This window comes from Triturus cristatus, chromosome 6 (assembly GCF_964204655.1).
Source record: "Triturus cristatus chromosome 6, aTriCri1.1, whole genome shotgun sequence".
Lineage (NCBI taxonomy): Eukaryota > Metazoa > Chordata > Amphibia > Caudata > Salamandridae > Triturus > Triturus cristatus.
In genome coordinates this window covers 512,235,236-512,263,116 of record NC_140589.1, presented here as the reverse complement: position 1 = coordinate 512,263,116, position 27,881 = coordinate 512,235,236, and the positions used below count along the sequence as shown (strand labels likewise).

Here is a 27,881-nt window from a genome sequence, read left to right as displayed (position 1 = left end):
TCCCTCCATCTCCCTCTGTCTCCCTCTCCCTCCCTCCTCTGTCATCTCACCCCGTGTGTGTGTGTCAGCTCTCAGCCCGGGCTGAGACAGCTTCCCAGCGCACACACACAGCCGCAATGAGACAGCTTCCCAGCGCTCACACACAGCCTCACCCGAGTACTTCACAGGTCTTTAAAAGACCATTTACATGTTAATAAAGCTTTGTTGTATTGCACCTTTTAGGCCCCTGCCTCTCCACTTTGACAATCACTGGAATCCCCCGGCCCCCACAGAGCAGAGTCTCAGAGTCCAGGCTGCGGCAGTGTTTGCTAACACTGTTTAAATTATTTATTTTTTTTAAACACAGGTAGGATGTCTCCAAGGTCCGCGGGCCGCCAAGGAAGGCTTGCCGGGCCGCTGGGGGCCCGCGGGCCGTAATATGAGTAACCGTGCACTACAGCGTGCAGGCGGGACGGGCTTCCTTAGTTAAGACTCCTGCTGGGCCCATAACAAAGGCCCAATTTGAAAGGTTATCAGGCCTCCTTTTGTTCAGGCTCCTGGCTGGCAGCTGTCAGGAGCCTCACACCTGATGCAAATGAAGCAGAGGGGAAACAAAGGCTCACACCTTGGTAGCACTTCACACATACTTAAGACAGGTAGCTTTTCACTTTGTTCAGTTCCTGTTTAGGAGATATGTGTGCACTGTAAGAATGTCAGATGTGTTGGTCTTTCCCATTATTTACACAAAATAAATATCATGTATATAGTGCTTACTACCCCTGAGGAGGCGATGTAAGCATTTAAATATCACTATTTTTTCTTGTAAAGCACTATGGGTAAAGGAAGTTTGCGCTGACCAATGGCAACATTGTTTAATGTGTAGCTTAAAAAAGTGTGAATCTTCTGCCTAAATTGAGAGGGTTTCCCTGTAAACTCGAAATGTGCTCCAATGTACTCATGAAAGACACGTTAAACATATATGTGAGGGCTTAAGATCTGATGTCAACCCCTGTGATGTCACGCGCCATGATGTCATGCGCTGTGATGTTACTTGCATACTGATTAACTAGGTTAGTCCCCCCCACTTCTTTTTTTAGGACTTGTGCCCTACTGTTTGAATTTACACAACGTCTGTTCCTATAGTAAGTGCAGTCGACGGAAAGAACATTTTAATTTGCTTGAAAACATGCACCATAAAATGTACCGAATAAACGTTAAGTAATGTAATTGTGTAGGTATGAAAATACTCCATCAATCTTACAGTAAGATATAAAGAAAGCTATGAGATTATCTGATGTAAATTGCACTCTTGTGTAATGCAATGAACTTTTTCAGTAACACTTTAATAAGTAGCAGGGAGCAAGCTGTATTGTGATCTTTTTGGCAATTTAGCAATCTTAACCAGGCTACCACATTTTTTTTTACGAGCCTGGGTGATGTTTATGTGAGAACAACAATATACTAAACATTTTAATCTATATAATAATTTGACTGTGAAGCCCCTGTTTACCCTCCCTTATCCCCCCCACCCCACACCTGACCCAATGATATAAAACTTCCTCAATGGGAGATGTTGTTTCTAGGATTGACTCCAGAGTAAAGTAGCATACCTGATACAGAGATTTCAATACCTCGGATTTCAATACCTCGAGTCCAATGACTCGAGTTAAATTATATAATCAGGAAATTTTGAGATTCACTAAACATTCACTGTGAGCAATCATTTCTTACTCCTGGAAAAATATAACAAGAAAAGGCTCTGTAAATCAGGCCTGGAATTTCTTGTGTTATTTACACAAAAGACAGGAGTAAAATGAAATTATGCAGAAAAAAGCTTTGTGAGTCAGCCCAAAAGAATACAGACTAAATTAAATCAGCAATACAAATCTGGCCGGCATACCAACCTATCAGACATCGTACTTTTGTATCGATAGTACGGGGGAGCACTCTCAATGTCTGTCTCCCACATACTGCAGAGAAACGGAATGAGAGCGACCAATTGCATGAGTCTAATTTTTCTCTCTCATTCTCTCAGACCTCTCTCTCTCTCTCTTTCTATATTAGTTTGTGTTTTCACATTTTTAACACCCATATAGTCTATTGTCTGGCTTTAGAAGCAGTGGCGTAACGATGGGGGGTGGGGGGCTTCTGAGCTATAGAGGGCCCCCTCTAGCACAGCGCATGGGCAGCGGGCTGGAATGTGTCTGGAGCGTGGAGAGGTCCTCCATGTAACTGGCAGGCCACCCTCCCCCAAGTTTCATTACGCCACTGTTCAAAAACTGAACACTAAAAGATCTTTGTGCACTCTAGCTTTACTGCATTTGCTTCAGTGACAAAATGAGTACAAACTCCATGCACCTTCCTTCCATAAATTTGCATAAAATAATTATGTCTGGCAAAGTGCCAGTATGTTAACACAATAAGGATGATATTTCCCTTTCTGCAGAGGAGGATAATGACGACATAGCTTCTCTAACATGGGTAATTTAATATTATACTCGGTTTTCTTTATCCATCCATTTACACTCTTCGTATGCATAGGGATCGGGACAGTACGTTTCCTTTCCAGGCCTTTACAATTAACTGTTTTCAGGCGGGTTAGCCCAATTAAAGTGGCTCAAGAAGAAAGGTTCCCGAATTTACTGATTTTCTTGATCAAAGTCCAGAACTGGTAATGAAGTGTCCTGGTAACATGGATTCATCTGGTATGCTTTATGCATACCTCAACTAGCTCTGAGCCATAACCTTCTAATGGGACAGTGCTTAGAGAAATATGTGTTAAAACCATCGTCATTGAACTTGAATTGAAGGAATAATCCTCTTTTTAGCAGCATGACCTTTTTTGTGGCAGATTATAAAAGACACCTGTGACAAAAAAAATGCATACTCTTCACTTTTGTTGACAAAAGTCAGATCAGCTAGTTTTTAGCCATATCAAAAAGTGGCAGAATAAACTGTACTTTCATAGCACGTCTCGTCTAATTTTTAACTGCACAGTTCTCCCCGAGTCTTCAGCGGACTGATACACAGCTGGTTAAGTCAGCCGAATTTCACAGAGGTTACAGTCACTCGAAGGCTACCAGATGATTCCATGTCAACAAAGATGCAGTGCAGAAGCCCTGGATTTTTGTTTATCTGACTTTTGCATTCTCGGAATGGAATTCCAAGTTCACCTCACTTGATATCATCGAACTAACATATCTGATAATTATTTGTGAATTAAAAATCTATCATGTATGCACCATGCGATCAAAGCAACAGTATTTTTTATATACACAAACGACTTCAGCGCCACTCCCAATGTCTAGCCTGGGGCTCCAGTAACTAATGGAGATTAGTTCCACGACCAGTTTCCGTCGCACCAAACTCGGCCTACCTGTGCATTAAGTAAAGGCTGCACAATACGTGGAACCGGGGTATGTATGGTAAAGATCAGGACTTGCTCTTTGTTGCGGTTACATTGTGTTACTTGCCTGCTCAGTCTCTCTGACTTTAATGCCAGTGTGGGTCAAGTGCAACTTTCTACAAAGCAGTTCTGTATAAGTATTAGTTCAGAAATCTTTGAGGGAAAATTACGAATTTTGCAAATATTATAAAATGAGGGTGAAATGTAATCATACGGGTTCCCAATGCAAGCGCCGAGATGCCCAAGGGTAAGTCGAGCGCTATATAAGAACACACATACATACATACATACATACATATTCGCTGCAATCCCAATGGTTGAAGTCTTTGTGTTGGGGCCCAAAACTGATTAACATTAGGAATACAGCTTAAACAACAGTTCAGCGTGTGTGTGTGTGTGTGTGGGAGGGGGGGGGGTGTTTGTGTGTGTGAGTCAGAGTTCTTTGAGGTGCAAGAGGGCCTGGATCCAGCTCCTCCCAGTCATCCTGCCAGGATTGCCCATACTATCAACACCCAAGCTTCCTTACTATAACTGTCTGGAAGAAATAAACAAACCCAACTAATAGAGCCAGTCACAGTCAAGTGCTCCAGGACACTTGCAGAATGCACAAATGGCTAGCAAAACAAAATGACAACTTTCTAAAAGTGCATTTTCAGAACTGTGACTTGAAATCTGACTTTACCATTCAAGAGGGGTTTCAATTACAACTCATTTGAGTTTGAACAGCATATTTGCATCTGCTCCCAATCCAAAGTAATCACTTATTCAAATAAATAGGGTAACCCTTTCTGAAGAGGAGTGAAACCCCGAAACCGGTCCTAGGATGCTTGTTTCCAGTCCAGGGAGGACCAGGCTTGGCAGTTCGGGCTGGACAGTTCCCATGAGGCACAGGGTCAAGACTGATGTGCATATGGCTGGGTTCAAACTGGAATGGCATGGTGAGCAAAAAAATGATGGATTTAGGCCCAGATCTCTGTACTGGGGTGAATGTATGACATTGTTCTGCAGTCTGTTCATCAACTGTTGTTTTTGCATCTGTCACCCCGAGTGGGATGGGTATGCTCAGACGTGAGTCCCATGCTCTCCATGCCACTGGAATCAAGCTATCCTGGCTGAAGAGGGGTGAAACCCTGAAACCGGTCGTAGGATGCTGGTTTCCAGTCCAGGGAGGCCCTGGCTTGGCAGTTTGGGCTGGACTGTTCCCATGAGGCACAGGGTCAAGACTGATTTGCATATGGCTGAGTTCAAACTGGAATGGCGAGCAAAAAAATAATGGATTTAGGCCCAGATCTCTGTACTGGGGTGAATGTATGACATTGTTCTGCATGCTGTCCATCAACTGTTGTTTTTGCATTTGTCACCCCGAGTGGGACGGGTATGCTCAGACGTGAGTCCCGTGCTCTCCATGCCACTGGAATTAAGCTATCCTGGCTGAAGAGGGGTGAAACCCCGAAACCGGTCCTAGGATGCTTGTTTCCAGTCCAGAGAGGACCTGGCTTGGCAGTTCGGGCTGGATTGTTCCCATGAGGCACAGGGTCAAAACTGATTAGCATATGGCTGGGTTCAAACTGGAATGGCATGGTGAGCAAAAAAATGATGGATTTAGGCCCAGATCTCTGTACTGGGGTGAATGTATGACATTGTTCTGCATTCTGTCCATCAACTGTTGTTTTTGCATTTGTCACCCCGAGTGGGACCGGTTTGTTCAGACGTGAGTCCCGTGCTCTCCATGCCACTGGAATCAAGCTATCCTGGCTGAAGAGGGGTGAAACCCCGAAACCGGTCCTAGGATGCTTGTTTCCAGTCCAGGGAGGACCTGGCTTGGCAGTTCGGGCTGGACTGTTCCCATGAGGCACAGGGTCAAGACTGATTTGCATATGGCTGGGTTCAAACTGGAATGGCATAGTGAGCAAAAAAATTATGGATTTAGGCCCTGATCTCTGTACTGGGGCGAATGTATGACATTGTTCTGCATTCTGTCCATCAACTGTTGTTTTTGCATTTGTCACCCCAAGTGGGACGGGTATGCTGAGACAGGAGTCCCGTACTCTCCATGCCACTGGAATCAAGCTATCCTGGCTGAAGAGGGGTGAAACCCCGAAACCGGTCCTAGGATGCTTGTTTCCAGTCCAGGGAGGACTTGGCTTGGCAGTTCCGGATGGACTGTTCCCATGAGGCACAGGGTCAAGACTGATTTGCATATGGCTGGGTTCAAACTGGAATGGCATGGTGAGCAAAAAAATGATGGATTTAGGCCCAGATCTCTGTACTGGGGTTAATGTATGACATTGTTCTGCATTCTGTCCATCAACTGTTGTTTTCGCATTTGTCACCCCGAGTGGGACGGGTATGCTCAGACGTGAGTCCCGTGCTCTCCACTCCACTGGAATCAAGCTATCCTGGCTGAAGAGGGGTGAAACCCCGAAACCGGTCCTAGGATACTTGTTTCCAGTCCAGGGAGGACCTGGCTTGGCAGTTCGGGCTGGGCTGTTCCCATGAAGCACAGGGTCAAGACTGATTTTCATATGGCTGGGTTCAAACTGGAATGGCATAGTGAGCAAAAAAATTATGGATTTAGGCCCAGATCTCTGCACTGGGGCGAATGTATGACATTGTTCTGCATTCTGTCCATCAACTGTTGTTTTTGCATTTGTCACCCCAAGTGGGACGGGTATGCTGAGACAGGAGTCCCGTACTCTCCATGCCACTGGAATCAAGCTATCCTGGCTGAAGAGGGGTGAAACCCCGAAACCGGTCCTAGGATGCTTGTTTCCAGTCCAGGGAGGACTTGGCTTGGCAGTTCCGGATGGACTGTTCCCATGAGGCACAGGGTCAAGACTGATTTGCATATGGCTGGGTTCAAACTGGAATGGCATGGTGAGCAAATAAATGATGGATTTAGGCCCAGATCTCTGTACTGGGGTTAATGTATGACATTGTTCTGCATTCTGTCCATCAACTGTTGTTTTCGCATTTGTCACCCCGAGTGGGACGGGTATGCTCAGACGTGAGTCCCGTGCTCTCCACTCCACTGGAATCAAGCTATCCTGGCTGAAGAGGGGTGAAACCCCGAAACCGGTCCTAGGATACTTGTTTCCAGTCCAGGGAGGACCTGGCTTGGCAGTTCGGGCTGGGCTGTTCCCATGAAGCACAGGGTCAAGACTGATTTTCATATGGCTGGGTTCAAACTGGAATGGCATGGTGAGCAAAACAATGATGGGTTTAGGCCCAGGTCTCTGTACTGGGGTGAATGTATGACATTGTTCTGCATACTGTCCATCAACTGTTGTTTTTGCATTTGTCACCCCCGAGTGGGACGTGTATGCTCAGACGTGAGTCCCGTTCTCTCCATGCCACTGGAATCAAGCTATTCTGGCTGAAGAAGGGTGAATCCCCGAAACCGGTCCTAGGATACTTGTTTCCAGTCCAGGGAGGACCTGGCTTGGCAGTTCGGGCTGGGCTGTTCCCATGAAGCACAGGGTCAAGACTGATTTGCATATGGCTGGGTTCAAACTGGAATGGCATGGTGAGCAAAAAAATGATGGATTTAGGCCCAGGTCTCTGTACTGGAGTGAATGTATGACATTGGTCTGCATTCTGTCCATCAACTGTTGTTTTTGCTTTCAGATCTGGCACTGAGGGCAGATTCATTTTCTGAGTTCTTTTCTGAAAGGGGGGTCATGGTTTTCAGTGTGCTATTCTCCCAGACCCACAAGAAATTCAGCTGTGTCTCTGACTGGACGTCATACACCAGGGAGCATCTTCATAGACAATACAATTACAGGAGGATTGCAGTCCTGCCACATTGATAGTGTGTGTACACACACACACACACACCCCTCTCTCTCAACACCTGTCCCAGCCCCAAAATATCTTGTGCTGTAATACTAATCCTTGGGGTCAAGAAGGCCTCGTAGGATTGTTGACAGGTAACTCCTCCACAGAGCTGAAGAAATGGCAACAGTTGCAGGTTAAAATGTCTCAATTTCGCACTGTGTGCTGCGAGCTCAACCTCAAGCAGGTGCTGATTTTGAATCACCATTTGGAAAAATAAAATGATAATTTTTGCACCTCAGTTCTGTCTTTATGTTAGTGCCTTTATGATAGCGTGAGAGCAGGGGTGGCAAAAGAAGTGACGTCCATGAGATGTGGGGACCTTTTCACAAACTGCAATTTGTAGTACGTTGAGAAAAACTATAATTGTACAACTCACTTACTACAAAATGTTATTCACTAATATGTGGAGGTTTACGCCTCTCCTATCTTTTCTGTGTGGAGATCTCCACCGACTGCAGATATCTCTGCACATGTATGCCTATGTATTAGTAGTAAAGGTAGGAGGGGGGTAGCTTGAAAAATCTACTATATGGGAGGGTTTTTGGGAGAATTAAGGAGGTATTAAAGGAAGGCTAGGGAGGGGTTTAGGGAGAGACATGCACTCACTCACAAAAGAGTAAGCCCATTCTTATTCACAAACTGCCCTTCTAAAGTTACTACAGACACAAATGACTCAAAACAGTAATAAAGGTACTTCAGATCAGACCTAGAGTACATCCAGTACCACAAATTTCCAAACACTGGTAATGAAAAATCCCCCCGTCCCCCCGGAAATGAATGCTTCAATTACGTACTAGTAATTGCATTGCTGTGAGCTCTACACCCTTGTTTTAATTCATAACATTTTGAGCCAGTCCATCCTCCCCAGCCACCAATCACCATGCAACTATAGAAATAAAAGGGCTTTCTCCCCTTCTCCTCTTCTCAATCCTAGATACACCAGGACTTAGTTAGTCTGGAAAGGACAGGGTAGGAGAGAGGGAAGTAAGGAATTGAAGTCAGGGAGTAGGACTGATAGTGATGCATTTACTGGTAAGTAATTGAGGCATTAGCCCCTACCCTCACATAACATTATGAGATGTCCCAAAGCAATTCCAGGACAACAAAGGTTGCATGCTTATCCAAATTGTAATATGTTATATTATATAATATATTAAAATTTGGTTTAAGCAAGCAGATCTGTAATATTCCTCTAGTCACCTCACAGAGGACCAGGCCTTGCAACCAAAATGTCTTTTGAATCTATCTCTTGCACAATCATGGAGTGTGTAAGAAAAGTGGAGAGAGGCGCCCCAGAGGCCGTGCTGTAAATTTCCATGATAGAGGTCCGTTCCCTTGACGTCCAGAAGAGATGCTCCTCTTAAACATGCCCTACACCTCCAGAGGCAATGGCTGGCCTAGTTCTTTATAGGCTAAGGCGATCAGACATCTGACCCCTCTGATTAAGGAAGCGACTTTAGGCTTCCTGCCCCTTATTTAATGAAATGTTGTGATATATGCAACGTTTTTACCATAATGCCATTAAAACATGTTTAAGTCCCACTATTTCACACATCTCAATTTCTGGTCGGTTGCTAGTTTCACAGCCAAAATACTCTGAGCCTTTGGTCAGCTGCCAGTACCTGTATCCTCTCTTTTAATGCCACCTTGGTTCTGACCTGCTTCCAGGGTCAGGAATTCACAGTTTTAGTGATGGCGGATTTCCTACCAGCTGCCTCGGGAAATGACAGTAGAATTGTGGCCAGCTGAATGTGCCTGGAACCTAGGAAAGGGAGTACCGAATTAAGACCCATGAGGACATAACGCCACCTTTAACAGCTGGACACCACAGGTTCTAAATACTACCCAGTGGGAGAGCAAGGGCGTGGCAGTTTCCCATTCCAGGAGAAATATGCCGTAGTAATGAACAGATGAGGTGAATACATCAGGAGTTTTTTTATCTTAAGATGTTTTTAATAAAACATTATTAAAAAGAAAGCGTCTGAAGCAGCTGCAGTTCTAACTTACAGAAATAAATGGAAAAGTTTCACTGAAACACTATTGTTCACTCCAATATTAGAACAGAGATCTTAGCAAAAGCAGTTTGATTCTTGGCAGTGGTGGGTGATTGCGTGGTGGTGAGTTGTGCATGGCAGTAGGTGGCAGGAGACAACGGTCCACAGAAGATTTTCTGACTTGGGCAACACAAAAACCTCTAGCAACCCTGAAACTTTTAATGGTTTCTTCCTGGGCAACCTAAAACAAGGATCATTCAGGATTGTATGTCAAGCTATTGTAGTGCTATATATCGCTTGACACAAATGTTGAGTCCTTAATATTGTTTAGATAAATATCGTCCAGTCGAGTGTAGATTTTCTATTACTAACCAAATTTAGTGGTATTTGTTTTTAAACAATCTTTAGGGCAACAGGCGACAATCGTACTACAATATATTGGCACCATACCTCTTTGGATGTGCAAGGGGTGAACATAGCTATCAGGTGAAAGAAATACTAGCACCGATGTGCATGCCTCTTTTTAAAGCAGCATACATTTTATATAGTTCTACACACCTTTTTCATTAGATAAAACCCAAGTGTTGTGCACAGTGGGTGCAGAAACTGTGGGACTCGCCTGTGAAGCTGGAAGTGACCATGAACAAGGCTGAAAAAGCGATTGTCTATTCAGAGAGATGTCAGCCATTTCATTAGGAGACTAGAGATCGTGTCAGGATGAGAGGGTTCTGGAATACTTAGTATGCTGGGTTTTGGAGGGTTGTACACTCTAAAGAAAGGGGGCACACACAGAAAGAAAATGGTGCCTACCGTCTAAGATTAGATAAATATTACACTATACAAGAATTGGGAAAAGGTGCCAGTACAGCAGACTACCAAATCACAATGAACATATTTTACGATTAGAAGGCAGAATTAGTTCAAAAGTGCATAAACGTGCCAAAGGTTTTGCATTGGAAATTTCTGTGGAGGTTGGTGGTGGGAGCAGAAGGGGGGCGGTTGGGAGGCAATTAAGCCAGGACAAACATAATGTTGGTTAAATCAAATGAATTTATTTAATTAATATCAACATGTTTCTGCAACAAGTAACAGCAAGAACAAAAGTTCAGCTCTTAAAAGACAAATGGTCAAACAACTGTCAAATTTTGACCTAATTAAATATATTTCATTCAGCCCAAAATTAACCCTTTACTAAGAACAAGGGTATGTAAAGGTAACGATAACAATGAAAAACAAAATGTTTAGTGAAAGTTGAAAAGCATCCACGTATCAAACTCAATTCATTCTGAAAATAATAATGTTGTGGATGTGTTTTGGGAAATGTATTCAAGAAAATAAATCTTGCCTGACAAAATACTTTCGTAACTGAGGTTGAACAGGTCTGAGATATGTTTCTGGAACATTGAACAGAATGCATACTGCGACTGATACAAGTGGGTTAACGTGCATCACAGAAATGTATGCTCTATATTTCGAGGAAACTATTAAATGTACTAACCACAGCACGATTCGGTGGTCGTAGGGCACGGCAACTGACGTCTGCCAAACAGAGAAGCTGAAAACAACCCAAATATTCTCAAATGAATATTATTTTTCTTGCCAGACCTGAACTTTAAATCCAAAATGTACCTTCAATTCCAAGCAATTTGATTATGAGTGCAGCAGACATTAAAGCCAACAAACATACCAGTGGGGACATGCAAAGCATAATTCATGGTGCGAAGTCTATACATGTATACATGCTTTTCGTGAACATGATGCAATATCCTGCGCTTATGTGTCATGCTACAGTTCTCCGGAAAAAGAAAACCAAAGATCATGCATTCTTTTCACACTGTACTGAGCCATCAATGAACATTTCCATATGAGCAGCAAAACCCTTAGCATTCAACACATTTAACACTAAAGTAATATATTTTTTTGTTGACATGCCTCCCTGACGTTTCTAGCGTGAAAGAAAGCAACCGCCACATTATCGAGAGATCTCGGCCCTCCTTGCTACTTTACTGACGGTGTTCTTTCTACCTGGTCCCGAGTGCAGCGTCTGCAGCAGGAACTGGAGGAAGCCCGCAAACATTGTAGCAGCCGGCGACTCTTCATGAAGAGAACGCTTGCCGGGTCTGGGCGAGTCCACGTCCACGCCTGGGACTCCAGCGGCTCCGCAGTGCCCGTGGCCCAGGCGGCTGTGCGGCGCTCTCCAACATCCCCCTTCGGCCCACACTTCCAGATGAAGATTTGCAGTAGTCCGTGTGTTTTCATCAACGTGAAATATTCTGCAGCGTCAAACACTTTCCGGAGGTGACAACGAACGAGGCGTATATGCTTCTGTCATCAAAACAAATCTCTGCAGCGTATTGCAGCCATCGATTAGCACATTAATCTATAGGTACTCAGCGCGATGCTAAATAGAACTCCACAAGACATTAATGGCTTGATGAGTCCAGAATTAACTGTCTCGCGAGGCAGGATGCAAATCCAGGTCCTTCTCCTCGGAAGGCATGAAATAAATGTTGTGCCTCCTTAGGGCTGACAGAGGGAAGGTATGCGCGCGCTTCGGTTTCAGAGGAATCAATACCAAGGATGCAGCTATTATTTCTGGTTAGCAGTGTTATGGTGATTTGGTTTTAATGGACTACTTATCACTGTAACAGTGGAAAATAAGCCCTGGCCGGTGCCGGTCGGACAGGAAACATGGAACCAGAAGTGCAACGTAATTATTTCCGTTCGTCAATGACATCACAACACTGTTATACGTGGTATAAGGAATGTGATAATGTGCACTATAACATATGACAGTGTCATTTCACTCTGGCCAAAAATGGCCCTACAGATTTATGGGAAACAATGAACTTTTCTCCTCTGTAGTTTAAATATTTAGTCGTAGACAGCAGTGTGATTTAAAGTCGGACTGATTCAGTCCCTGGAAATGTGACATCACCACAGATGTGCTTTCAACGTCCCACACAATTATGGGAAGCACAGAATATAAGTAGTCATGCCTCCCACTGGCAGGAAATGTAAATTACGGGCGCATGAAGCACAGATGCGTTTTAACCCTAGAAATGGGGAAAAGTAGCACCCTTACCTCCTCGCCCATCTTCCTTGCCACAGTTCTTACATAGTGATATTACCTCCTTGAGAACAGAAGTTTCACCCAAGCTGATTTTTCAAGTTTTCCTATTACCAGTATGGCTTACTCATGCCATAGTACCCATAATTCCCTCAAAAGGCAAGTCAAACATCCCAACTTCCTGTTTTTGCCATACAAAGTATTATTTTATGTGGGAGAGGAGTTGGGGGTTCTTCTGAGTTCTGAACCATTTTTGAAATACTTCCCAATCAATATCATCATCATAGAAAACTTTATTCGATCTTTCTTAAATTAGATCATAAGAGCACATCAAAAATACATAAAAACAAGGTAAAAAAGTGTCACTAAAATGTTTTACAAACCACAAGCAATAAAAGAATCCCCAATATTCATACATGAGCCACATATTTCCTTTTCTGTATGCAAGCCCACAATAAGGATGCCACAGCGAGACAGACAAACGGGTTGGGTAATGATTTTAAAAAATACAATGCAACTCGACATAAACAATTGTGGTGCTTCTTTAAAATTGGCATAATACATTTCTTTCTCTCCCGAGCATACTGTCATGGAAATTACCGAAAGTATGAAAGCACAAACGCATGGTGGGTTCCGGCAGCCGGAGTCTTACACCGCTATGGTTAGCGGTCTAGTGCCAGACACAGGAAGCACTGAAGCACTTCCGGGCGAGACCGCTGATAGCTACGGCGCTCGCTCCTGTCAGTGCTTCCAGTTTAGTTGCACAGCTGATGCCGTTGCCATTTGCTCTACTCCTCCTGAAACCTCCAGCTTTCCGGTCCAGCTTAACCATCCGGACGGACCCCTACCGAGAACTGGGTTAGTATCGCGGCACGCATTGGAGAGCGTGCCACGGCGGTGGCAACTTCTCGCACGGCGCTGAAGCGCCAAACACTCCTATCTGCCGTGCCACGCGGAGAAAGCGTGGGCACGGACTCTTTTCGGTGCAGGAGCGCCATTTCCCCTCAACTCCTCGCACGGCGCTGAAGCGCCAAATACTCCTGTCTCCCGTGCCACGCAGAGGAAGCGTGGGCACGGACTCTTGTCGGTGCAGGAGCGTCCATTTCTCCTGTTTTCCGTATCACGCTAGAAAGGCGTGGGCACGTTCACTCCCTGATGGTGCCTTAGCGCAGGAGCGCCCACACCCCTGGCCAACCGGAACACGCTTTAGACACTTGGGTACCGGGACATTTTTCTTTTCACCAGCGCAGGAGCGCTTTCTCTTCTTGTTTGCGGATTATTCATTCTATGGCACACACAGGGAAGTGTGTTCATGGTTTCTTTTGGTTCACGTCCATTGCGCAGGAGCGCCCTTGTGTTCATCACTGTCCATGGCCAGCATGCACGTCGGCATGAACCCTTGCCGTCTTCCTAACCACAGACGTCGGAAGCCTTAGACGCAACCCTTTTCTGGGCAATCCACGAGCGGAGCCCGATCTTCTTAGCCAGGTGACTTTTGGATTCTTGGTTACTGTGTTCCTTGCCGAATGGTTGTTGTGAATGAATGCATGCCCAATAGCAACAAGGTAGACGCATCTAATAGCTTCTTTCCCTTGTGTAGCTGGCGATACCCAGAAGAACGGCCCCGGTCTGGTGGGATCCTTATCCTGGTCTTCCTTCACGATGTCCTTTCCTGACCCCCTTTTGGCATCTTCCCCTGATCCCATCCTTGCCTGGGTCTAGTTGTCACCTTGATCAGGTAGGGAGGGGAACTGTGGAGGTTGTTCATGTTGTCCCTGCGAGATAACTCCGCAAGCAATACAGGTAAGGCTTGTGGGGTTCTGACAGAACTGGAAGCCCATGAATTATATCTCGCACGGACGCCATGAGCAACCCCGACATTACCCTGCAGGACATTGCAGCTATGCTGACCTGTATACAAGCGGACAACCTGAGTCTTCGTCAAGACATCACAGAACTCCAAGGTCAGGTAGCAGCAGGACAAACAGGGGCCTGGGGCCCAGACCCTGCAGTCAGGGCCAGGCCGGGCGGCATAATACGCCCTCCTGTTTATAATCCTTGGGGGGGTGGTACCCAATCAGCAAGGCCATAACCCACCTATACAAGTAATAACTCCCCATCCGGTCCAGTTAGCACCCCCAGAACGCTTTTACGGCGATAGCACAAAATACAGTATCTTTCTGAATCAATGCCAATTGCACTTCATGGCACGTGCTTCGGCCTTTCCGGACGACGCCTCCAAGGTCGCTTTTATCTTGTCGTATCTTGGAGGTAACGCAGCCCAATGGTCCATATCTTTGGACGAGAACGACGATCCTATGCTGTATAGCCTCCCAGTTTTTAAAGAAACCCTTCGGCGTATGTTTGCCCGCCATACGTTCGTGCAAGCCGCCGACAATGAGCTCCTAAACCTAAAACAAGGTTCCACCGAGCTGTTGCACTACATTACCACTTTCAATAGACTGGTCATTGAAGCAAGATGGCCGGAATCCAAGCAGGTATCCGTGTTTTATAGAGGACTAAGAGATGACCTCAAGGATCTCCTCTCTCAACAATCCGAACCACCAGAAGAGATCGGAGCCTTCATAGACCTGGTAGTTAGCTTGAACTTCCGGCTACAAGAACGAAAAAACGAAAAAACCAAAGGCAGAGAGCCCCGGTTCCTGACGCTCAGAGAAAAATCCAGGGGCGAAACCGGGAAGAGCCCTGAAGCACCTGAACCGATGCAGATCGGAGGAGTCCGTGGTCCCCTAACCCGGGAGGAGAAAGAGAAACGACGAAAACAGAACTTATGCCTGTATTGTGGCAAAAGCGGACATTTTGTTAAGGAATGCCCTGTGAAACCAGCCAAAACCAAACCCAACAAACCGTATGTTCTTTCCATGACCCGCAGGGATGAAGCGGGAAATGACAAAACTCAGTAGGCGACGGGGGTAGGCTACTGGGTTCCTCCTCCATGCAGACCCTCCTTGCCGAACCCCTAGCCAACGTTAGGCACATGGGGTTGTCGGTAACCTTGCAGTCATCCAATGGCCAGAAATGGACAGTCATAGCCCTCATTGATTCCGGTGCCACGGGAAATTTCATAGACACATGTTACCTGGAAGGACTGGGTATACCTACAGTGACCAAGAGTAAACCTGAAAGCGTGAAAGCTGTGGATGGCACCGACCTGACCTCAGGACTTATACGCTATCAAACAGAAGCCATGAGAATGACGTGCACGAACGGGCACTCGGAGACCATTGCCTTTGCCGTTATTGATGCCCCCCAGTTTAAGCTTATTTTGGGGCTTCCTTGGTTGGTAATGCAAAACCCTTGTATCAACTGGGAAACCCAGATCATGACCCCGGACTCCATCCAGTGCACTGCCAACTGCTATCCTAAGGAGGCACTAACAGGTGGTTTTTCAATACAAGCACGCTCAGTGCCTTTAAGAGGAATGGGGTTGGTCACCCAAGAAAACATACCAGAAGCATACGCAGACCTGGCCTCTGTGTTCGATAAGAAAAGGGCTAGCACCTTGCCTCCTCATCGCCCTTTCGATTGCAGGATAGACCTCATACCAGGGTCAACCCTTCCCTGTAGTCGGGTCTACTCACTTACCGAAAAAGAAAACCATCATTTACGTCTCTATCTGGACGAATATCTGCAAAACGGCTTTATACGCCACTCCAAATCACTCGTATCTTCCTCTGTTTTCTTTGTGGCCAAGAAGGAAGGAGATCTACGGGCCTGTATTGACTTTCGAGCAATGAACGCGATCGCGATAAAAAACCGGTATCCCCTGCCCCTCATTTCAAACTTGTTAGACCAAGTGAAGGACGCCTCTATATACACCAAACTCGATCTACGAGGAGCTTACCACCTTGTCAGGGTCCGAGAGGGGGATGAATGGAAGACCGCGTTTCGGACGAAATACGGCTTATTCGAATACCAAGTCATGCCCTACGGGCTCTGCAACGCCCCTGCAGCCTTCCAGTTCTTCATAGATGAAGTGCTAAGGGAGTATCTGGATCGCTTCTGTGTCGTCTACATTGACGACATCCTAATCTTCACCAATAATATACCTGAACACATCAACCATGTCCGAGCCGTTCTGAAACAACTACAGGCTCATGATCTCTACGTTAAACTAGAGAAGAGCGTGTTCCACACCACCAGGGTCGAGTTCCTAGGACACATCCTAACCCCTGATGGGGTCAGGATGGACACCAGAAAGGTCAAAGCAGTTCTACGATGGCCATCACCGCGCTCCATCAAACAGGTCCAGAGGTTCCTAGGGTTTGCCAATTATTATAGGCGCTTCATTTCCGGGTTCTCTAACATCGTCACCCCCATCACCTGCTTGCTGCGGAAAGGTGTGCCGTTTTCCTGGAGCCTCGCAGCAGGAGAGGTGTTCCAGAACCTGAAGAAGAGGTTTTCCAGCGCTCCCGTCTTACGGCATCCTGACCCTGGACAACCGTTCGTGGTGGAAGCAGATGCATCGCAAAACGCGCTGGGGGGAGTGCTATCGCAACGCAATGCTGAAACTGGATTGCTGCACCCTGTGGCCTTCTACTCCCGTAAACTCCTGCCTGCAGAACGCAACTACACCGTTTCGGATCGCGAGTTACTCTCCATCAAGGCTGCCTTCGAGGAATGGCGCCATTACCTCAAAGACGCACGGCACCCAGTTACCATCTACACCGACCATCGGAATCTACAGTTTCTTCGGTCAGCCAAGGCTCTTACCTCCAGACAATTAAGATGGACCCTGTTCTTCAATGAATACGACTTCCTAATCACTTATCGCCCCGGACCAGAAAATGCCAAGGCAGACGCCTTGTCCAGACTGGATGAAACCGAAGACAACGTATCAAAGACCGAACCAGTGTTCATCCTTCCCGAGCGATGTTTCCAAGGGGTAGTGCTCTCCTCTTCCTTCTTCACCCAGTTACATGACTATTTACAACAGAAAGAAGCCAAAGAATGGATCGGGGACCTGGTCGGAATCACAACACACGACGGCTTCTTATTCAAAGGAAAACAGTATTACCTCCCGTTGGAAAGCCATCAACGACAAGCCTTGTACATGTGTCATGATCATCAGCCATCCATCCATCCAGGCTTCCACAAAACCCTGGATCTCCTACACAGACATTTTTGGTGGCCTTCCATGGATACCACAGTTCGTTCCTACATTGCTCGTTGTTCCGTTTGTATACAAGGAAAGACCCACTCCAGTCCCCCGATTGGACTCTTGAATCCGATTCCTGTCCCTCCTTACCCTTGGCACACAGTGTCCATGGACTTCGTGGTGGAGCTACCAAGAACCAAGACCGGCTTTACCACTGTCCTCACCATAGTGGACCATCTAACAAAAATGGCACACTTCGTTCCCCTGAAAAAACTACCAACAGCACTTGACTTGGCCCTGATCTTTGCGCACAATGTAATCCGATTACACGGGGTGCCCTCAGTGCTGATCACGGACAGGGGCTCCCAATTCATTTCCAGGTTCTGGACCGAGGTATGCAAAAACATGGGCATGGAAACCCGTCTGTCCACGGCGTACCATCCTCAAACGGACGGACAGGCGGAACGGACCAACCAAACTATGGAACAGTACCTCCGCTGATTGCTGTTATCCATCGAACAAGATTGGTCGGAAGTACTCTAGATGGTGGAATACGCGTACAATAACAGCAAACACGCGTCCATGGGAGTATCGCCTTTCTTTTGTCTACAAGGACGACACCCACGGTCAGAACCATGGGAAAGACCAATGCCCGTAACATGCCTACTGTACAAGAGTATCACGCCCTCCTTCACAGCTTGTGGCAAGAGGCCCGGTTCGAGCTTGCCAAGGCCAAAGAACAACACAAACATTACGCTGATGTTCACAGACAAAAAGAACCTGAGTACCGGGTAGGAGACGAGGTGTGGGTATCGATAAAAAACCTCAACGTCCATGGACCTAAAAAACTGCTGCCACGTTATGTCGGCCCTTTCCCCATCGAAAAAGTGATCAACCCAGTGGCAATGAGACTGACGTTACCCCAACACATGAAAGTACACCCAGTATTCCATGTATCCCTCCTGCGTCCCACCCATCCAGAGTCCCTTGTGGGTGGTCCTCCACCTCCCGTTATTAGGGACGATCACAAGGAATATGAAGTAAAGGCCAGGCCATCCTAGATTCCCGTAGGACCAGGGGGCGGCTCTATTACCTAGTGGACTGGAAAGGGTATGGGCCCGAAGAGCGTTCCTGGGAACCCTTGTTGCATGTGTGCCATGCTCCCCTGCTAGTGCGTGCCTTCCACTCTCGGTACCCATGCAAGCCACGGCCCGCTACACCCGTGTAGGGGAGGGAGACTTCTTGGGAGGGGGTACTGTCATGGAAATTACCGGAAGTATGAATGCGCGAACGCATGGTGGGTTCCGGCAGCCGGAGTCTTACACCGCTATGGTGAGCGGTCTAGTGCCAGACACAGGAAGCACTGAAGCACTTCCGGGCGAGACCGCTGATAGCCGCGGCGCTCGCTCCCGTCAGTGCTTCCAGTTTAGTTGCACAGCTGATGCCGTTTGCTCTACTCCTCCTGAAACCTCCAGCTTTCCGGTCCAGCTTCACCATCCGGACGGACCCCTACCGAGAACTGGGTTAGTACCTCAGCACGCATTGGAGAGCGTGCCATGGCAGTGGCAACTTCTCGCACGGCGCTGAAGCGCCAAACACTCCTATCTGCCGTGTCACGCGGAGAAGAGTGGGCACGGACTCTTGTTGGCGCAGGAGCGCCATTTCCCCTCAACTCCTCGCACGGCGCTGAAGCGCCAAACACTCCTGTCTCTCGTGCTACGCGGAGGAAGCGTGGGCACGGACTCTTGTCGGCGCAGGAGCGCCATTTCTCCTGTGTTCCGTATCACGCTAGAAAGGCGTGGGCACGTTCACTCCCTGATGGTGCCTTAGCGCAGGAGCGCCCACACCCCTGGCCAACCGGAACACGCTTTAGACACTTGGATACCGGGACATTTTTCTTTTCAACAGCGCAGGAGCGCTTTCTCTTCTTGTTTGCGGTTTATTCATTCCATGGCACACACAGGGAAGTGTGTTCATGGTTTCTTTTGGTTCACGTCCATTGCGCAGGAGCACCCTTGTGTTCATCACTGTCCATGGCCAGCATGCACGTCGGCATGAACCCTTGCCGACTTCCTAACCACAGACGTCAGAAGCCTTAGACGCAACCCTCTTCTGGGCAATCCACGAGCGGAGCCCGATCTTCATAGCCAGGTGACTTTTGGATTCTTGGTTACTGTGTTCCTTGCCGAATGGTTGTTGTGAATGAATGCATGCCCAATAGGAACAAGGTAGACGCATCTAATAGCTTCTTTCCCTTGTGTAGCTGGTGATACCTAGAAGAACGGCCCCGGTCTGGTGGGATCCTTATCCTGGTCTTCCTTCACAACGTCCTTTCCTGACCCCCTTTTGGCATCTTCCCCTGATCCCATCCTTGCCTGGGTCTAGTTGTCACCTTGATCAGGTAGGGAGGGGAAATGTGGAGGTTGTTCACGTCGTCCCTGCGAGATAACTCCGCAAGCAATACAGGTAAGGCTTGTGGGGTTCTGACACATACACACTGCAGAAAAGTAACAAATGTAAATCATTTTGGGATGACTTAAGATCGGATGGGCAAAGGGACAAGTATGAGTGCTTGAATCTTTTGGCCGGATACCCCAGCATCAATGGGATCAGGTTTAAACAGAATCTCATCAAGACAAACAAATGGTTTGAGAATGGGACCTCTGCTAGATAAGAGAACTCTCCCTCTACAAATGGGGGGGGTCAGTTGATACATCTGGACCATCTGACCTCCGTAGTTCCTCTCCCTGCGTTCATATTGAGCCCTGAAGTTAAAAGTCTCAACCAGTCTATACTTTGAAAACTTTTTGCATAAAATGGGATCTTTGAAAAGATTTACCAGACCCTATCAACATAATTTAACCATCGGCTTTTAGTGTGGTTTTCAAGTTTTAATAAATCGGTAATGATCCTTTGATTGAGGGGAAAAGAACTCTACGCCAGATTGATAGCCATAGCAACAGTGGGGCCATGCGAATTAAGTCGGTGATGTATGGGAGACCCAGTTCTATATGAGAAACATAGTTTGAATATGACTGTGGAAGGGAGGCTAATGATTTAAAAAATGTATTTTCTGTGGACTGGAGAGTGTCAATAGGGACCATCCACCATACCCCTGCCCCATAAAACACAGCTGATAGTGTTTTAGCGTGATAAATCTTTTTTATGGGGTCAAGAGGTCTGGAGCCTAACCTCTTATAAAATGATTTTAGTGCCGCTAAACTCCTGTCTATAACCATAACCCTGCCTTTCACCAGGTGTGTCCACAAAAGGTTGTTATCAAAAAGAACTCCCAGGTAAGGAAACAAGTTTACCACCTCAATTTTGATAGCGTCCATATGGAAGTTTGGGTTTTTTTCCTTTTTCCCTGCTCCTGCTACTAGTATAAAAGACTTTGACTTTAAGGTCCAAGGTATTCATAAAGGCCGTATATGCTGTAATAAGGGGTTGAAGGCCCATACCCGTTTTAGAAAGCAATCCGGCATCGTCAGCGTATGCCAAAATGGGGATACGTTGGGAATCAAAAGTAGGAACGTCCAATGTTTCTCCCATCAGCGCCTCCTCCACACTGTTTGTGTAGATTGAAAAAAGAAACGGTGAGAGGACGCAGCCTTGCCTTACCCCTCTTAAGATGTTAAAGGGGCGGGTTCGCTCCCTATTCTTGCCATACCGAACTGTTGCAGAGGCATGAGAATACAGTTGCCGGATGAAATCAATTAAGGAGCGTTCAATTCCCATCTGCGCCATAATATTCCAGAGCTTTGGGTGGGACACACAGTCGAAAGCTGCGGATAAATCCATAAAGGCAAGGTATAGCTTCCCACCCTTGGCTCTGGTATATTTATCCATAATGAGGGAGAGGTTCAGGCACTGATCAACAGTGCAAAAAGAAAAATTGATGGACAGAATGCAGAACAAGGTCATACATTCACCCCAGTACAGAGATCTGGGCCTAAATCCATCGTTTTTTTGATCACCATGCCATTCCAGTTTGGACCCAGCCATATGCAAATCAGTCTTCACCCTGCACCCAATGGGGACAGTCCAGCCCAAACTGCCAGGCCAGGTCCTCCCTGGACTGGAAACAAGCATCCTAGGATCGGTATCAGGCTTTCAACCCTCATCAGCCAGGATAGCTTGACTCCAGTGGAATGGAGAGCACGGGACCCACGGCATTTCGTACACGCAAGGATAGGATGCCAGTATGAATATGAGGCAATAATCCTTATAATTTCATGAGCTAACAGACGCTACGGGGACCACCAGCGTATGCAAAGTATATTAGAAGATTGCTTCAGTTATCCTTAAGAGGTAATTCCAACCCTGAGGAAGTCCATGTTTGGACGAAACGTATTGGCTGGGCTGATGCATTTGACTGAAAATGAAAATAAAGATTAATTGATGGATCAAAAGAGATTACAAGACTCCTTGTATAATAATTTTGTGTAAATTTCGTGGATTGAAAGAGACTGTTTAGAATTGATCAATGAATTATACTTTACTGTATGTTCCTTTTCATCATTCAGCATCTATGGAAGAAGGTGAGTTTCTCCCTGGGGGGGAAAGGCGTTTCAAACAAAAAAGGTATCGGGGAGAGGAAAGAAAAACAATGTCTCTTTCGAGCACGATTGCGCATGGGGCGTAATCGTGCAGCAGGAATGCCCACTAGACACCAGAGATTTTTTTTTAACTCAATTTCATATTGGTGGGCAGTGGCCCATTTGAGGAATTGTCACTCTCCTTTGGGGAGCATTGTTTGCATTTCTGTTGCCCGTTTCGCCCCCCAAGGGGACATATTGATTTTCATTTTTTTTTGTAGCCATTAGGCACCAGGGATTTTTTTATTTTTTGGGGGATGATGGGTAGTGGTCCCTTGGGCAAGGGTCGCTCCCCATTATTGGGGTGATTTTGGCCATGTCACCTTTTTTTTTTAAGCTCATCTGCCCCCAAGGCGGTCAGAAACTACTAGACACCAGGGATTTATTTTTCATCAATTTTGGCGATGTCAGGGAGCGGCCCATTGGGCAATGGGCGTAAATCAGCTTTATGTGTTTAGGCCCATCTACCCTTAAGGGGGGCAGAAGCCACTAGACACCAGGGATTTCTTTATAGATCAATTTCGGCTAAATCTGGGAGCGGCCGCTTGGGCAAGGGTCGCTCCCCTTTTTGGGATGATTATTTTGGCTGTTTCTGCCCCCATTGGGAGCAGATCAGCCTTATGTGTTTAGGCCGATCTACCCCCAAAGGGGGTATAAGCTACTAGACACCAGGGATTGCTGAATGTTGTTGTTGGGGAGCAGCCCCTTGGGAAACGGTCGCTCCCCTTTTAGGGGGTGATTATTTTGGCTGATTCTGCCCCCCTTGGGGATAGACCGGCCTTATGCTTTCAGGCACAATTGCCCCAAGGGAGGCAGAAGCCACTAGACATCAGGGACATTGGTTTCACTAAGTTGTTGCTTTTGGGGAGATGCTCCTTTTGGGAGTGCATGTTTTGGCTTTATTTTTACGCCCATCTTCCCCCCAGCTTGGCTGGTAGATTATGTGTAGACTGGTGCATTATTTGCATATGTGATTGTAATGTTTTATTTCTCCTTTTTATTCTAGTGCAAAGCTTTTGATTCCTGGTCGAGGTTTCGGCAGAGGTTGATCTGCAGTTTGCGTAGTTGCAGGTGTTTGGTAAGAAAACATTTTTGTTGTGTTTACTCCAAACGAGTATTATTGTCATGCATGAATTAATACTTTGTAAGTGGTGCATAAATAGCTTATGTTTTGAGTGTGAAATTGTTTTGGGATTTGTGCATGATGTGTAGTGCGCTGTTTCATGTGTTATTTTCTTTTTCTTTTTTTAGTGGGTTATTGTTGGTCTTTGCTGCGTCTGTGCAGAGTAAGTGGTGGTGAATCTAGCTATTTCTGGCAACTGAGTGGTATCGTTTTGGAGTACATATGTCTTTGTGATAAAGCCACATTTTGTTTATTACTTTTTGTACAAAGGGTTCGTTATTGTTGACTTGTTTGTCAACTTACCTTTATTAGTAAGGATTATGGCTAGTCGCAGGATTACTGCTTAGCTGGTGGTTGGTATTCTTTTTTCATCTTTCTCTGACCATGATTATGAACTGACAGTGCATCTGAGGCAGAGGAAAATTTGCAAGATTCTGGCAGTGAGTTTTCTGTCCACGAGGAATCATCTGATGATGAAGCTACTCTCAGGACAGATTAAGCTACTCTCAGTGCGGATGAAGTACCTGTTTTAGAGGAGGACACTGATGTGTCAATGGTGCAGCAAGAGGCATTTGGATAGCAGCCTGGGGCTGCAAGACTTCCTAATGGAAGTGCAGGACTCTGGGTTGATCCAAACATGGTGCAGCCGGTGTTGCTTGCCTTTAGTGGTGATGCAGGGTGTAGAGTGAATTGTGAAATTTCCTTGGCTATACAGTTTTTTCAGCTGTTTATGGATGATTTATTTATGGCTGTGATTGTTGAGCAGACTAATTTGCATGCTGAACAGTATTTGAGGGACAACAGTGCCAGACTTATGCCCCTCTTTAGAGCTACCCGGTCTACTACCACAAATCTGGATGAGATGAATACGTTTTGGGGGTTAATTTTTTTGATGGTCTTGATAAGGAAGCCGCCCCTGACTTCATATTGTTCTACCAGTCGCTTGATGTCGTGATCGGTATTTACTCTCACTTCAGGTGCTGCATTTTGTTGATAATGCTACGGCGGTGTCACCAGATCACCCTGCCTCCAGGAAAAAAAATAGTTGTTGATGAGTCTTTAGTCCTGTTCAAGGGCTGTTTGGTTTGTAGATACCCTGGGCGTAGTGTGTGTAGTTTGCGCAACTACGCGCTACGTGAAGTGCATGTAGCACAGTGTAAAAACGCGTAGCATAGCGGGCATTTTTTGATTGCTCGCGGTCCTCAATGTCAAGTTGGCGACCGTGAGCGAGCAAAATGACATCCCGGCGAGACTTATTCCCCGTTCGCGATCAGCAACATCAAGTTGCCGATCGCGAGCGTGGAAAATATCCAATGGGCCGCACGTACTATATCCTTGAATTCGTCTTATTGTAAAGAACACTGCACTCTCGTTCAGAGAGAAGAGCACAGGAAGAAAGACAACCCCGCGGCGTTTTTGGCTAGTGGAAGCTGCTTCAAGAATATAGGATGTACTTCACAGGTACCTCCCGAATACCAGAAGTATCAAGGCGTGTTCAATGAACAAGAAGCCATTAAACTACCTCCGCACAGGGCCTATGATTGCGTTATTGATTTGGAACCAGGGGCCAGCATTCCGTGTAGCCGCATCTATGCCCTTACAGAAGCGGAAACGACCTACCTACAGCAATACCTCAGTTCATTATTGGCCAAAGGATTCATTAGACATTCATCCTCGCCTACGTCATCTCCTTTATTTTTTATTCCGAAGCGTGAAGGAGGTTTACGGGCCTGTATTGATTATAGAGCCCTAAACCGAATTACCAAAAAGAACAGGTATCCCCTTCCCCTCATCCCGGTATTGCTAGATCAACTGAAAGGAGCCAAATTCTTCACGAAATTGGATCTCCGGGGAGCGTATCATCTGGTCAGAGTGCGGCAGGGGGATGAGTGGAAGACGGCTTTTAGAACAAAGTTTGGCTTGTACGAATACCAAGTTATGCCCTTCGGTCTTTGTAATGCCCCTGCCGCCTTCCAGTACTTCATGGATGAGGTATTGAGGGGCCTACTAGATGTATCCTGCATCGTATACATCGATGACATTTTAGTCTACTCCTCTTCGCTAGAAGAGCACATACACCATGTAGCAGCGGTATTGGAGAGACTCCAGCGCTATTCGCTTTACGCAAAACTGGAGAAATGCTTCTTTCACACTCAAGAGGTTGAATTCTTAGGGTACGTCATTGGTCCCAATGGGGTGTGTATGGATACAAAGAAAACGCAGGCCATCCAAGAGTGGAAGTCACCTTCTAGTGTCAAAGCCCTACAGAGTTTCTTGGGGTTTGCAAACTTCTATAGAAGGTTTATACAAAACTTCTCTACCCGCATCCAACCGATGACATATCTACTGAAGAAAGGAGCCACCTTCAAGTGGACAGCAGAAGCGGATGAAGCCTTTCAAGACCTAAAGAGGTGTTTTTCCAGAGCTCCGATCTTAAGACATCCAGATGCATCCCTGACCTTCATGCTAGAAACGGACGCGTCCTATTACGCGTTAGGAGGAATTCTTTCCCAACGACACCCAGACACAGGGCAACTCCACCCTGTTGCCTTCTTTTCGAAAAAATTGACAAGCTGCGAAATAAATTATAGCACCACTGACAAGGAACTGTTGGCTATAAAACGAGCTTGTGAGGAGTGGAGACACCATCTACTAGGGGCTAGACACACAGTCGAAATATATACAGACCACAGAAATCTGCTGTTCTTGAAGAGTGCCAGGGCTTTAACACCCCGACAGTTGCGATGGTCCCTGTTTTTCGCTGATTTCGATTTCATTATCAAATACCGACAAGGACCACAAAATGGAAAGGCTGACACCTTGTCAAGACCCGTACTCGATGGTTCTTCAGTTACAGAGACAGAGGAGGAACCTCCTATAATCTTGCAGAAGGCAACCTTCCCTACTAAGACCATGGCATCAATCTCTACTCAGCTCTTCCTTGCCGAAGTAAAAAGACACATACACACTATGGACAAGATAGCCTGGGTCCAGGAAGGGCCTCAACAAAGAACCTACAAAGAAGGACTACTATTTCATGACAATAAATTATACGTTCCCAGCGGACCTTTGCAACAACAAGCGTTACACTGGGTTCACGACACTACCTTAGCCGGTCATGTTGGAAGACAAAAAACAGAACAAGCATTGTCACGCTATTTTTGGTGGGAGACCTTAAGACAAGACACCGCCACCTATGTAGCAGATTGTGCCGTCTGCACTCAAGCAAAGGCCTCACACCAAAGACCCAGCAGTCTCCTTAGACCAATTCCTATGCCCCCCGGCTCCCTGGCACACCATTTCCATGGACTTTATAGTGGAAATGCCGCCTAGTTGTAAGAACAACACTATTCTGGTAATCATAGATCACCTAACCAAAATGGGGCACTTCGTTGCACTCCCCAAGCTACCCACGGCAGCCGAAGTCGCCACGATCTTCTAACAACAGGTGATAAAGTTGCATGGAGTACCAGCCGTCATTATCACAGACCGAGGGACCCAATTCACTTCCAGGTTCTGGAAGGAACTGTGTACAATCATGAAAGTGGACGCTCGATTATCAACCAGCTATCATCCTCAAACAGATGGGAAAACTGAAAGGCTCAATCAAACCTTGGAGCAATATCTCAGATGCTTCACCTTGATGCATGCCGACGAATGGAGTACACTCCTATGGACTGCTGAGTTTGCATACAATAATGCCACCCATTCATCCTTGGGATGTTCTCCTTTCTTTTGTCTTCTTGGTTTCCATCCCAACATGCTACCTTTTGACCATCCCATTATCTCAATACTCCCTTCCATTCAAGAACACCACACACACCTTAAAACCGTGTTAGACACAGCTAAAGTACATCTTGAAGAAGCTCGAGCAAGAGATAAATCACAGGCAGACAAGAGACGGACCCCAGAACCCACATTCTCTGTAGGTGATAAAGTCTTGTTGAGCACAAAAAATTTACGACTCAAGGGAAACAATAGGCTACAACCCAAATAAATAGGTCCTTACCCTATAATTAAAATCATTAATCCTGTGGCCATGAAACTCACGTTGCCACCCACTTGGCATATCCACCCGGTGTTTCATGTGTCCCTTCTGAAACCTTGCCGAACCAGTATACGCCTTCCCGTTAGACCCCCAGCAATAGACGTAGTAGGGGAGGAAGAATATGAGGTACAAGCTATTTTGGATTCCAAGATACGTCGGGGTCAGATACACTACCTTGTAGATTGGAAGGGTTATGGGCCAGAAGATAGGTCATGGGAGCCAAAGAGCCACCTACATTGCCCTAGTCTGTTAAGACGTTTCCATGTCCAACACCCTTCTAAACCAGGCGGTCCGCCGAGACGTCGGACATTGAGAGGGGGAACTGTCATGGCCCAGCAGAGGGGGCGCCGTAGAGCAGGTACGGAATGAGAGGTATGAATGAAGGGATTACAAAACTACAGTTCCCAGGATTCATTGGGAAAGAAATGCATTATATAAGCCCCTCCCCCACGTACATCCGTGCTTGTCACTCAAGTTTCAGAGACCTGCCGAGAAGTTACGTCGTTTCTACTACCGAGGTAGGATACCCAATACCTTGCGTCCTGAGAGAGAGTTCCACGTTTGGCCTCAACACGGAGCACCGCGACGTCTGTAGACGCCGCAGAGATCTTCGCGGGCTTTGTCCGGAGAAAAGACGAGTATTGCCGAAATCATGGAGGCGGACCAGCGAGACGCTCGCATTTCACCCGGAAGCCGGCGCAGGCTCT

The 27,881-nt window shown here is 46.5% G+C and overlaps 1 protein-coding gene across 5 annotated transcripts in view; it reads right to left on the bottom strand.

Annotated features, from left to right (window-relative positions):
* Nucleotides 1-27,881, bottom strand: part of RIMS1 (regulating synaptic membrane exocytosis 1) — a 1,904,179-nt gene that overhangs the window by 1,012,868 nt on the left and 863,430 nt on the right. For 2 of the 5 annotated variants that reach the window (XM_085610936.1, XM_085610934.1), the window contains one exon: nt 10,715-10,771. The exons of the other annotated variants lie outside the window; for them this stretch is intronic. In XM_085610936.1, the coding sequence (XP_085467062.1) occupies nt 10,715-10,771 (57 nt within the window). The remainder of the gene's footprint in view (nt 1-10,714; nt 10,772-27,881) is intronic. 5 annotated transcript variants of the gene reach the window in all.